The 10,781-nt window shown below is 38.7% G+C and overlaps 2 protein-coding genes across 3 annotated transcripts in view; one reads left to right on the top strand and one right to left on the bottom strand.

Moving 5' to 3' along the window:
• The window catches only part of ift172 (intraflagellar transport 172), a 40,618-nt gene extending 34,455 nt beyond the window's left edge, over nucleotides 1-6,163 (bottom strand). The window contains exons 1-8 of the mRNA XM_079831687.1: nucleotides 5,804-6,163; nucleotides 5,131-5,274; nucleotides 4,893-5,005; nucleotides 2,268-2,307; nucleotides 2,115-2,180; nucleotides 1,945-2,024; nucleotides 1,517-1,604; nucleotides 1,187-1,401 (exon numbers count right to left, since the gene is read on the bottom strand). Coding sequence (XP_079687813.1) covers nucleotides 1,187-1,401; nucleotides 1,517-1,604; nucleotides 1,945-2,024; nucleotides 2,115-2,180; nucleotides 2,268-2,307; nucleotides 4,893-5,005; nucleotides 5,131-5,274; nucleotides 5,804-5,842 — 785 coding nt within the window. The 5' untranslated portion in view covers nucleotides 5,843-6,163. The remainder of the gene's footprint in view (nucleotides 1-1,186; nucleotides 1,402-1,516; nucleotides 1,605-1,944; nucleotides 2,025-2,114; nucleotides 2,181-2,267; nucleotides 2,308-4,892; nucleotides 5,006-5,130; nucleotides 5,275-5,803) is intronic.
• A 317-nt stretch (nucleotides 6,164-6,480) lies between these two features.
• LOC307134945 (epidermal retinol dehydrogenase 2) lies at nucleotides 6,481-9,424 on the top strand. 2 transcript variants are annotated; one of them, XM_079831036.1, is made up of 6 exons: nucleotides 6,481-6,986; nucleotides 8,072-8,206; nucleotides 8,317-8,416; nucleotides 8,559-8,703; nucleotides 8,793-8,918; nucleotides 9,129-9,424. In XM_079831036.1, exons 1-6 carry the CDS (start codon nucleotides 6,621-6,623, stop codon nucleotides 9,295-9,297), a joined length of 1,041 nt encoding a protein of 346 aa, XP_079687162.1. In that variant the 5' UTR covers nucleotides 6,481-6,620; the 3' UTR covers nucleotides 9,298-9,424. The 2 variants fall into 2 exon arrangements, with proteins under 2 accessions (XP_079687162.1, XP_079687163.1); XM_079831037.1 differs by having other exon boundaries at nucleotides 6,483-6,986; nucleotides 8,813-8,918; nucleotides 9,129-9,420.
• The last annotated feature ends 1,357 nt before the right edge of the window (nucleotides 9,425-10,781 follow it).

The raw sequence follows: 10,781 nt of genomic DNA on the forward strand, positions 1-10,781 counted from the left end.
GAAGACGCGCGTGTCTAAGCTGTTGGATTCTACATTGATCGTGCTTTAGGTCTCAGCGTAGTGCTCAAAATGGGGCTTAAGTGTGCATTTCATAGATTCCCGAACGCTGGCGCTCCGTCATATTCTCGCGCATGCGTCGTGGAGGCACACACGGAAGACAATAACAAGCTGGATAAAGGTGTTATTTTGATTTTTTTTGCGCACAAAAACTATTGTCGTCGCATCGTAAAATTATTGTAGAGCCACTGTGGTGAGATGGACTTTGTAACCACGTTTTAAGTGCCTTTTATGGGTCTTGGGAGTGTAAATGTACTGAATGCCAATGGAGGCCTATCTGAAGCCTTTCTCAGTCATCAGCTTTCAACAAAAATATCTTAATTTGTGTTCCGAATATGAACGGAGGTCTTACGGGTGTCGAACGACATGAGGGTGAGTAATTAATGACAGAATTTTCATTTTTGGGTGAACTAACCCTTTAAAGAGTTAGATTCTCATGCTAAACATGGCCAAAATGTCCAAAAATGAGTTGGACGTATGACGGAGTATTTCTGTGTCAAATACACTCCTTCAGGATTCAACGTTTCGGAAAGTTAATTTCGAGTATGGCCCTGTATGACGTCATAAAATGCGTAATTCTTTGTATGGGCACTATGAGCGCACATCAACCAGAGCGAGAGCATGAGCACGCCCATCAACCAGCTTCGTTTCGGAAGCCGTCGGCAGCGCTGTCATTTTGTTTTTAGACCACGAAATCATGTCACTAAAGAAGTGTGTTTTTGGTTGTGAGAGAAAGATAACCTTGTTCAGTTTCCCAAATAACCCAGTGTTAAGGAAACAGTGGATGCAGTTGTTTTTCCGGAGTTCTGCAAGTGTGTTTTTTTGTTCCCGGTCATGGGAATCATATGCCCCGGTCAAAGTTATCCATGGATAATGCTATGATGTATTGTGTGTGTGTGTGTGTGTGTCATAGGTGTGTGTGACACTTTAGCTCCACCCACTGCACGCCTCCACGAGTTCGGCTGTTTTCGGAAAAAATCGGTACAGCGTATCAGTCTTTTATAAAAATGATAAAACTAAAGACTCTTCAGAGATATGAAGGATGCATTACTACTCTATATATACTCAAGATTAACATGAGATTGGCAGAAACTGTGTGTGTTATGTACCCTTTAATGTGTTCTCTCACCTGTCATAGCTTCCTACAACTATGGACTGGCCACTGGGGCTGGATTCTGCCACTGTGAATTCCTTTTCGGCGTGATCTCGGCTGTAGTCAAATGTCTGAAGCACGTGGCCCTCCCTCCCATAGGCCACGATCTTCTTATCGCATCCAGCCACAATTATGCTGTTGGTGCCCCATGCAAGGGCATATGGTGGGCATGCATGAGTCAACAGTTTGCCCTTTCAACAATCAAAACAAATCAGTCATTAAATTGCTTGCAGATATAATATTTTAATTAACATCTGTATATTTTGTTATAAATACATTTAAATATAATATAAAGCAGCTCTTTACCTGAGATTCTCCAGAACCTTCATCCTCAAAGAAGTACCGAACGACCGTTCCATCTGCATGACCCGAGAGGATTCCCTTCCCTGAGACACTGAGAGAATGGATCAAGAGAGATACACAGTGTTGTTGTACTTAGTTGAACTACTAAAATAATTCAAACAGAAATCAAAAATAAAACTATGAAGCAATATTAAAAAAAAGAAAACTAATAAAAATGACAAAATTACACAAAACAATTACTAAAATTAAAATGATAACTTCAAATATAAAGGCTAATTCAAAATATTAATATATACTATTATAGTATATTAATATATGCTATAATAGTATGCAGTATAAATATTAAAATAACGCTGTAAACAAACCAGAAAAGGGTACTTGGACAAAGAAGCAAGCATCATAGTGTCAGGGTTTTAAACAAGTACACATACTTTGTAGTTAGTGAGACAACATAAGAGTCTGTTCCGTAGATCGTGGAGGACTTGCTTGTTTTTGTATTGGCTTGTCGAACCTGCATTTGACATAAACCATTCACAAAATGAATCCTTACAAAATAGGAAATTCAGCTCAAGGTGTAAAACAGAAAATGTGCCACACTTACTTTTCCCTCTGCAAGTCCAAATATTATTGCATGCTCTGACGGCCAAACCAGACATGTTACAGCACTCTATAGAACAACAACAAAGTTAATGCCCACAATATATGGTACTTCAGCCTAGTAATGATGTATTTTATGTATCATCAGAATACTTACTGTTTGAATAAATTTGTTGCAAATAACCTTTTTATCTCCCCTGGGACAGAAAACATTATATTAGAAATTAAAAATAATTGAAAATACGACTAGCAATATTGTAAATGATGATCAACATACATGCATACAGTTGCAAGAAAAAGTATGTGAACTGCTTGCTGAATCTTTGAAAATGTGAATAATTTTAACAAAATAAGAGAGATCATACAAAAAGCATGTTATTTTTTATTTAGTACTGTCCTGAATAAGATAATACACATAAAAAATATTTACATACAGTCTACAAGACAAAACAAAAGAAGATATTTTGAAGATTGTTTGTAAAAAAAAGCAGATAGAGCAACCATTGACTACCATAGTATTTTTTCCCTACTATGGTAGTTAATGGTTGCTCTATCTGCTGCTTGGTTACAAACATTCTTCAAAATATCTTCTTTTGTGTTCAGCAGAACAAAGAAACTCATACAGGTTTGGAACAACTTGAGGGTGAGTAAATGATGCCAGAATTTTATTTTTTGGTGAACTATCCCTTTAATATTGTGTGTTGTCCACGGCTGGGGTTTTTTTTTCCTTGTGATGGTTGTTCATGAGTCCGTAATTTTTCCTGAGCAGTTAAAGGAACACTCCACTTTTTGTGAAAATAGGCTCATTTTACAAGTCCCCTAGAGTTAAATAGAGTTTTACCGTTTTTGAATCCATTCAGCCGATCTTTGTATCTGGCGGTAGCACTTTTAGCATAGCTTAGCATACATCATTGATTCTGATCAGTCCATTAGCATCTCATTCAAAAAATGACCAAAGACACTTTCAATATTTTTCCTATTTAAAACGTGACTCTTCTAATAGTTACATTGTGTGCTAAGACCAACTGAAAATTAAAAGTTGCGATTTTCTACACCTATATGGCTAGGAACTACTTTCTCATTCCTGCATAATAGTTGCGGATCTTCGCGGCCGTACCATGGCTGCATCAGTGCATTGATATTACAGCGCCTGAAAGTAGCCCCCAGCTAGGTAACTTTCAATGTGACCGGCACGAAGTTTGTGTAGTTGCAGAGAAAGTTTCAGGCTTGCAGCCGACAAATTGTGTTGTGGATTTACCTGTGTGATTAGCCATGGTTCTGTGTGTTGTAAAGGGCTGTGATAGTAAGTCGAAGGTGTATACTACCACCATGTTTCACAGAATACCAACAAATCATTGCGCCGCTGCAGCCATGGTACGGCCGCGAAGATCCGCAACTATTACGCAGGAATGAGAAAGTAGTTCCTAGCCATATAGGTGTAGAAAATCGCAACTTTTCATTTTCAGTTTGTCTTAGCACACGATGTAACTGTAGAAGAGTCACGTTTTAAATAGGAAAAATATTGAAAGTGTCTTTGGTCATTTTTTGAATGAGATGCTAATGGACTGATCAGAATCAATGATGTATGCTAAGCTATGCTAAAAGTGCTACCGCCAGATACAAAGATCGGCTGAATGGATTCAAAAACGGTAAAACTCAACTATTTAACTCTAGGGGACTTGTAAAATGATCCTATTTTCAAAAAAAGTGGAGTGTTCCTTTAAACTGCCCAATGTTCTTCAGAAAAATCTTCCAGGTCCTGCACATTCTTCAGTTTTCCAGTAGATGTTGCATATTTGAACCCTCTCCAGCAGTGACTGTATGATTTTCAGATCCATCTTTTCACATTGAGGAAAATTGAGGAACTCAAACACAACTATTAAAAAAAGGTTTAAACATTCACTGATGCTCCAGAAGGAAAAACAATCCATTAAGAGCAGGGGGGTGAAAACTTTTTTAATTTAAAGATCAAGGTAAATTCCGGGAAACATAAGTATCTTCTGTTGCTTCTGAAGGGCAGTACTAAATGAAGAAAAATGTCATCCTGTTCAAAAGTTTTTTACCCCCTGGCTCTTATCTTTTTTCTCTTTTTTTGCTTTAATGCATCGTGTTTCCTTCTGAAGCATCAGTGAATGTTTAAACCTTTTTTAATAGTTGTGTTTGAACAGATGGATCTGAAAATCATACAGTCACTGCTGGAGAGGGTTCCAATATGCAAAAGATCCTGGAAAACTGAAGAATTTGCAGGACCGTGAGGATTTTTATGAAAAACATTTGGCAATTTAACTGCTCAGGACAAACAAGGGACTCATGAACAACCACCACAAAACTAAAAAACAGCCGTGAATCATCCAAGGAACGACACAGTATTGAGAATCAATGGTTCATAAACTTTTGAATTGGGTCATTTTAATAAATTCAGCTTTTTTTGTCTTGTGGACTATATGTAAACATTTCTAATGTAAAATAACGTATTCAGGAAAGTACTACATAAAAAATAACGCATTTTGTATGATCTCTCTTATTTTGTTAAATTATTCACATTTTCACAGATTCTGTAAGCGGTTCACATACTTTTTCTTGCAACTGTATGTGTTTATACAACACAGAATACAACACTTAAAGTAACACAAATATATATAAACAATCAAAAAAAGCGGTGTTTGCTAGGAGAATTGCTAGGAGAGCGCACAAATACATTTATCCCAAGCCTAGGCCCACGCTTTATGAATGGCAGCAGATTATTATGCATTAATTATTAGTATTATACTGAGATACTTACCACTCCTCTCCAATTTTGTAAACAAATATGATGTTGTCTGTTTGAGCAACTGCTATCTTGGTTGAATCGGGGGAAAATGACATGGACTTGACCACATAGGTTTTCTTTCCATACTGCAACAAATTACAGTCATGACTTAAAGAATGCGGTTTTCCTGGTGTACTAACATACGTATAGCACTGGCAGGATACAAAATTAATTTAGAATATTTAAATTCAATGATTTGCTTATAACTTACTTTGGGGTCTGCAGGCTTTGTGGTAAACCTGTCTCTTTTCTCTCCCTGCTCATCATACAATATAACCACTCTATCAATAGTGCACACTGCAAACTTTGCATTGTTTGGAGCCCAAGCCATACAGGTGACTTTAGCAGCTCCATCCTAAAGAAAAGAAAATACAGACACAACACTGTTTCCAAAGCCTCCATTTCGAGCAAGTGTGTGTGTGTGTGTGTGTGTGTGTGTGTGTGTGTGTGTGTGTGTGTGTGTGTGTGTGTGTGTGTGTGTGTGTGTGTGTGTGTGTGTGTGTGTGTGTGTGTATATAGGATGTAAGCTATTATATTTTTCTATGTGTATGTATATATATATATATATATATATATATATATATATATATATATATATATATATATATATATATATATATATATATATATATATATATATATATATCAAATCAAAAGCAGAGTCTTGGATTCACTGAGATTTAAATAAATATTCGGTTAACATTCGGTATAGGATTTCTATTACTGTTTCTTTGCACAAATGAATGCTTTACTTGATATCAGAGAAGATAACTAAAGTTACTTAAGCAGTGTTGCTAAGCTAAGAAACGTTATCATGCCTATAGATAACGGACTGCCGAGAGCTAGTTAGCTAGCGTCGCTAAATAACGTGGTAAATGTTTTACCTGAGGTGTTAGAAGAGTCTTCAGGTACTTTAGCTGCATGCTTTACATTCATAAAAGACTCCGCGGAGTTATAAGGACGCATTTCTTGATATAGCCATGTTTTTGTCAGGCTGAAGACATTTTGGTAAACATAGCTTTCACCCTGGTTACCGTCTCCAAGGAAAGAACGTATGACGTAAATACGTAAATGGCACGATACTTGTTTAACTCGTTTAAAGACGTAAAAAATTAAACACTATTGATGGCAGCGTTTACTAACGTTATTCTGAGATAGATAAATAAAACAATTAATTAAAAATACTGGAGATGCCGGGGATTGAACCCGGGGCCTCATACATGCAAAGCATGCGCTCTACCACTGAGCTACATCCCCTTCCTGTTTCCTCTGCGAGATAGATGAATATTTAAACATTGCCATGAATAACAATACGTTTTGTTTTATTTTTTAATATTCACTTACACACATACCCATATATAAAGATATCATACAAATAACTGTTTTTAATATAGACATTTATTAATCACACAATTAAAGTCTCATAATAACATTATTGTGAAATCAAATTTTAGCCACATGCTGTAATAGCAACATCTAAAATTAACTACACTAATGTACTCTAGGTGACAGGTCAAACAAACACCATTGTGACTGGAAACCAACAGATGGGATGGGGGGGGGGGGGGGGGGTTATCTGTCATATAAAGAACCTCTAGATTAGAACAAGCTGTACCTGAGATCCCAACTTACTCAAGCATGTTCAAGGAGAATAACCACCAAAACAGCTATGTGAGAAACAGATCAAATTAGATAAGAGACATGCATAACCAGGTTATTCAGAGCTTTGAGGGGAGACTGCACAATCTCTGGTTCATAAAAGACATTTTTGAGCTCGTTCTTGGAGCAGTCTTTTACTTTTTTGAAGCCTTTGTTCGACTCTTTATTCCACATTGCAAGAAAGATGTTGAGGGAGAGATAGTCTTGGTGACTGGAGCTGCAAATGGGATTGGAAAACTGATCGCCAAAGAACTTGGACAGTATGGAGCAACATTAGTCTTATGGGATATCAACTCGGAGGCACTGGACAAAACAGCAAAAGAATTAAAGCAGGTATTAGATGTGCGAGTGTATGCCTACACCTGTGACTGCAGCAGAAGAAGTGAGGTCTACAAAGTTGCTGAACTGGTAAATATTTAATAATTAATATATAAATAATAGCCAATATACACCGATCAGGCATAACATTATGACCACTGACAGGTGAAGTGAATGACACTGACTATCTCTTCATCATGGCACCTGTTAGTGGGTGGGATATATTAGGCAGCAAGTGAACATTTTGTCTTCAAAGTTGATGTGTTGACAGGATCATGGGTGGCCAAGGCTCATTGATGCATGTGGGGAGCAAAGGCTGGCCCGTGTGGCCCGATCAAACAGACGAGCTACTGTAGCTCAAATTGCTATAGAACACAGACCAGTCTGAATGCCCATGCTGACCCCTGCCCACTGCCGAAAGCGCCAACAATGGGCACCTGAGCATCAGAACTGGACCACGAAGCAATGGAAGAAGGTGGCCAGGTCTGATGAATCACATTTTTTTTTACATCACATGGATGGCCGGGTGTGTGTGCGTCGCTTACCTGGGGAACACATAGCACCAGGATACACTAAGGAATGAAGGCAAGCCGGCGGAGGTAGTGTGATGCTTTGGGTAATGTTCTGCTGGGAAACCTTGGGTCCTGCCATCCATGTGGATGGTACTTTGACACATACCACCTACCTAAGCATGGTCATGCAGACCATGTTCACTCTTTCATGGAAACAGTATTCCCTGGTGGCCATGGCCTCTTTCAGCAGGATAATGTGCCCTGCCACAAAGCAAAAATGGTTCAGGAAGGGTTTGAGGAGCACAACAACGAGTTTGAGGTGTTGACTTGGCCTCCAAATTCCCCAGATCTCAATCCAATCGAGCATCTGTGGGATGCGCTGAACAAACAAGTCCGATCCATGGAGGCCCCACCTCGCAACTTACAGGACTTAAAGGATCTGCTTCTAATATCTTGGTGCCAGATACCACAGCACACCTTCAGGGGTCTAGTGGAGTCCATGCCTCGACGGGTCAGGGCTGTTTTGGCAGAAAAAGGGGGACCAACGCAATATTAGGTCATAATGTTATGCTTGATTGGTGTATACTTATATGTTTTTTATATATTTTAACATGAGGGCTAAATATGAAGGTGTAGTTTTATGTAGTTAAAACATTTCAACAGGTTAAAAGGGAGGTTGGAGATGTGTCAATCTTGGTGAACAACGCAGGCATGGTAACAGGAAAATACACTTTCGTTGAAGCCCCTGACAGTCTGGTGGATAGAACTCTAAGGGTCAATGTTGCTGCTCATTTCTGGGTAAAGAAAAATAATTCAGCGTTTTCTTCATGGTTTACATTCTTTATACCTCTGTTTTTATGTGATGGGAACAGCAAACTTACTGTTATCACAAATATTTGAATTCACAGACTTACAAGGCGTTTCTCCCAGCTATGTTGCAACGGAACCATGGGCACCTGGTTTGCGTGGCAAGCCATGGAGGGTTGTTTGCAATGAATGGCCTTGCAGGTACTTTTATAGCGGGATTTTAGAGACGTTGTAACATCATTGTACGACACTAAATTATGAATGTGCAATGTTTGAAGTTTAGTGTTAAATTGAGATATGATTTAAAAAAAGAATGTGTTTTTCCAACACGTTTTGTCCACAGACTATTGTGCAAGCAAGTCTGCAGCAGTGAGCTTCGCAGAATCTATTGCACTGGAGTTGCTTGCCCTTAAAAAGGAAGGAATCAAAACAACAATAGTGTGTCCCTATCTAATAAATACCAAAATGTTTGGGGGATGTCAAACAAAGTAAGCAAAATACAGTTTCCATATATGAAACATCAGTAGAGATTTGTGCTCTGGTGATGTGGTAACATTGATATTTCACTTTTGTTAAGGAGACCGTCTTTTCTTCCAGTCTTGGATCAGAGACATGCAGCAAAACAGATCGTGGATGCCATACTACGGGAGAAGATGTACTTGTTGTTACCCTCAAGTCTATATTTGTTGCTGGCACTTAAGAGGTATTTTAGGCCTCTAAATACTTGTTATTGAAGATATAAAATTAGTTCATTTATCTTCATGCCTTTCTTCAACATTTAATCATTAAAAAACAAATAAAATTAAGTAAGTAAACAATTAACAGAAAATAATTGTATTGTGTAATAAATGTCTCAATTTCATTTTCAAGATCTAATTTAACTATAAATCAACTCCTGTTCATGTTCTTGCAGTCTCATGCCTGCCAAACTGGGCATCATCTTTGTGAACTTCTTTGGTGGGATGGATCTGATGGATCATTTCAGAGGGGTCCCTGTACCCATTATCAGCTACAAAAAGCCTCAGCGCCAACGAAATGACAGTGTCAGTGATCCACAAACCACTCTTATCTATTACAACTAGCAAAAAAGTTGCATAACCTTAAACAATGTAAATCACCAGTGAGTAATATCAGTCTACTCAAGTTTACCTTACTGAGAACAGAATCATGAATAAATGATAAATAAATAAATAAATGAAATGCTCTGTGGTTCATTTGTCTTCCAATTTAGTACCAAACTATATATATATATATATATGCTTTTTGAAGTACTAGTCATGTCGGAGAGAATGGCAACTTTAGTATTGGAGGATGGGACAGAATTTAAAAGCTGTCTGTTTGGTGCCGTATCCTCAGTGTCAGGTGAAGTTGGTAAGTGAAATCAAAGGAAATGTACTCCACTAGACCCCTGAAGTTGTGCTGTGGTATCTGGCACCAAGATATTAGCAGCAGATCCTTTAAGTCATGTAAGTTGCGAGGTGTGGCCTCCATGGATCTGACTTTGTTTGTTCAGCCCATCCCACAGATGCTCGATTGGATTGAGATCTGGGGAATTTGGAGGCAACACCTCAAATTCGTTGTGCTCCTCAAACCATTCCTGCTTTGTGGCAGGGCGCATTATCCTGCTGAAAGAGGCCACAGTATACCGTTTCCATGAAAAGGTGTACATGGTCTGCAACAATGCACGCACCTGGCCATCTACGTGATGTAAATGAAAACGCGATTCATCAGACCCGTTCACATTCTTCCATTGCTCCGTGGTCCAGATCTGATGCTCACGTGCCCACTGTTGGTGCTTTCGGCGGTGGACAGGTGCCAGCATGGGCACCCCGACTGGTCTGCAGCTATGCAGTCCCATACGCAACAAACTGCGATGCACTGTGTATTCTGACACCTTTCCATCAGAACCAGCATTAACTTCTTGAGCAATTTGAGCTACAGTAGCTCGTCTGTTTGATCGGATCACACGGGCCAGCCTTCGCTCCCCACGTGCATCAATGACCCTTGGCCACCCATGACCCTGTAGCCGGTTCACCACTGTTCCTTGGACCACTTTTGATAGATATCGTCATCACAATTTGGCCCTTGTCAAACTCGCTCAAATCCTTCAGCTTGCCCATTTTTCCCAAGTGTTCACTTGCTGTCCAATATCTCCCACCCACTAACAGGTGCCGTGATGAAGAGATAGTCAGTGTTATTCACGTCAGAGGTCATAATGTGATATATATACATGAAGATTTGCACAGCCTAATAAACTTAAAGGTATAGTTCACCCAAAAATGAAAATTCTTTAATTAATTACTCACCCTCATGATGTTCCAAACCCGTAACACTTTCATTATATATAGCCTTTTCACTTTTGTAGCCATAACACAATAATATTTTTATTTTATTTTGGGGGCTAACTTGGACCCCTAAGATTCGCTTAAAGCCTAAAGGTTAAAATCCACGAGATACACATTATTATTATTTTTTATTATTATTCCCCGACTGCCCACAGGTAAAATAAACAAGGTGAAGCCTCATTGTCATTTTTTTTAATAAAGCATCCTGCATTAGGTCAGAC

This window comes from Gobio gobio, assembly GCF_949357685.1.
Source record: "Gobio gobio genome assembly, chromosome: 12".
Taxonomy (NCBI): Eukaryota; Metazoa; Chordata; class Actinopteri; order Cypriniformes; family Gobionidae; genus Gobio; species Gobio gobio.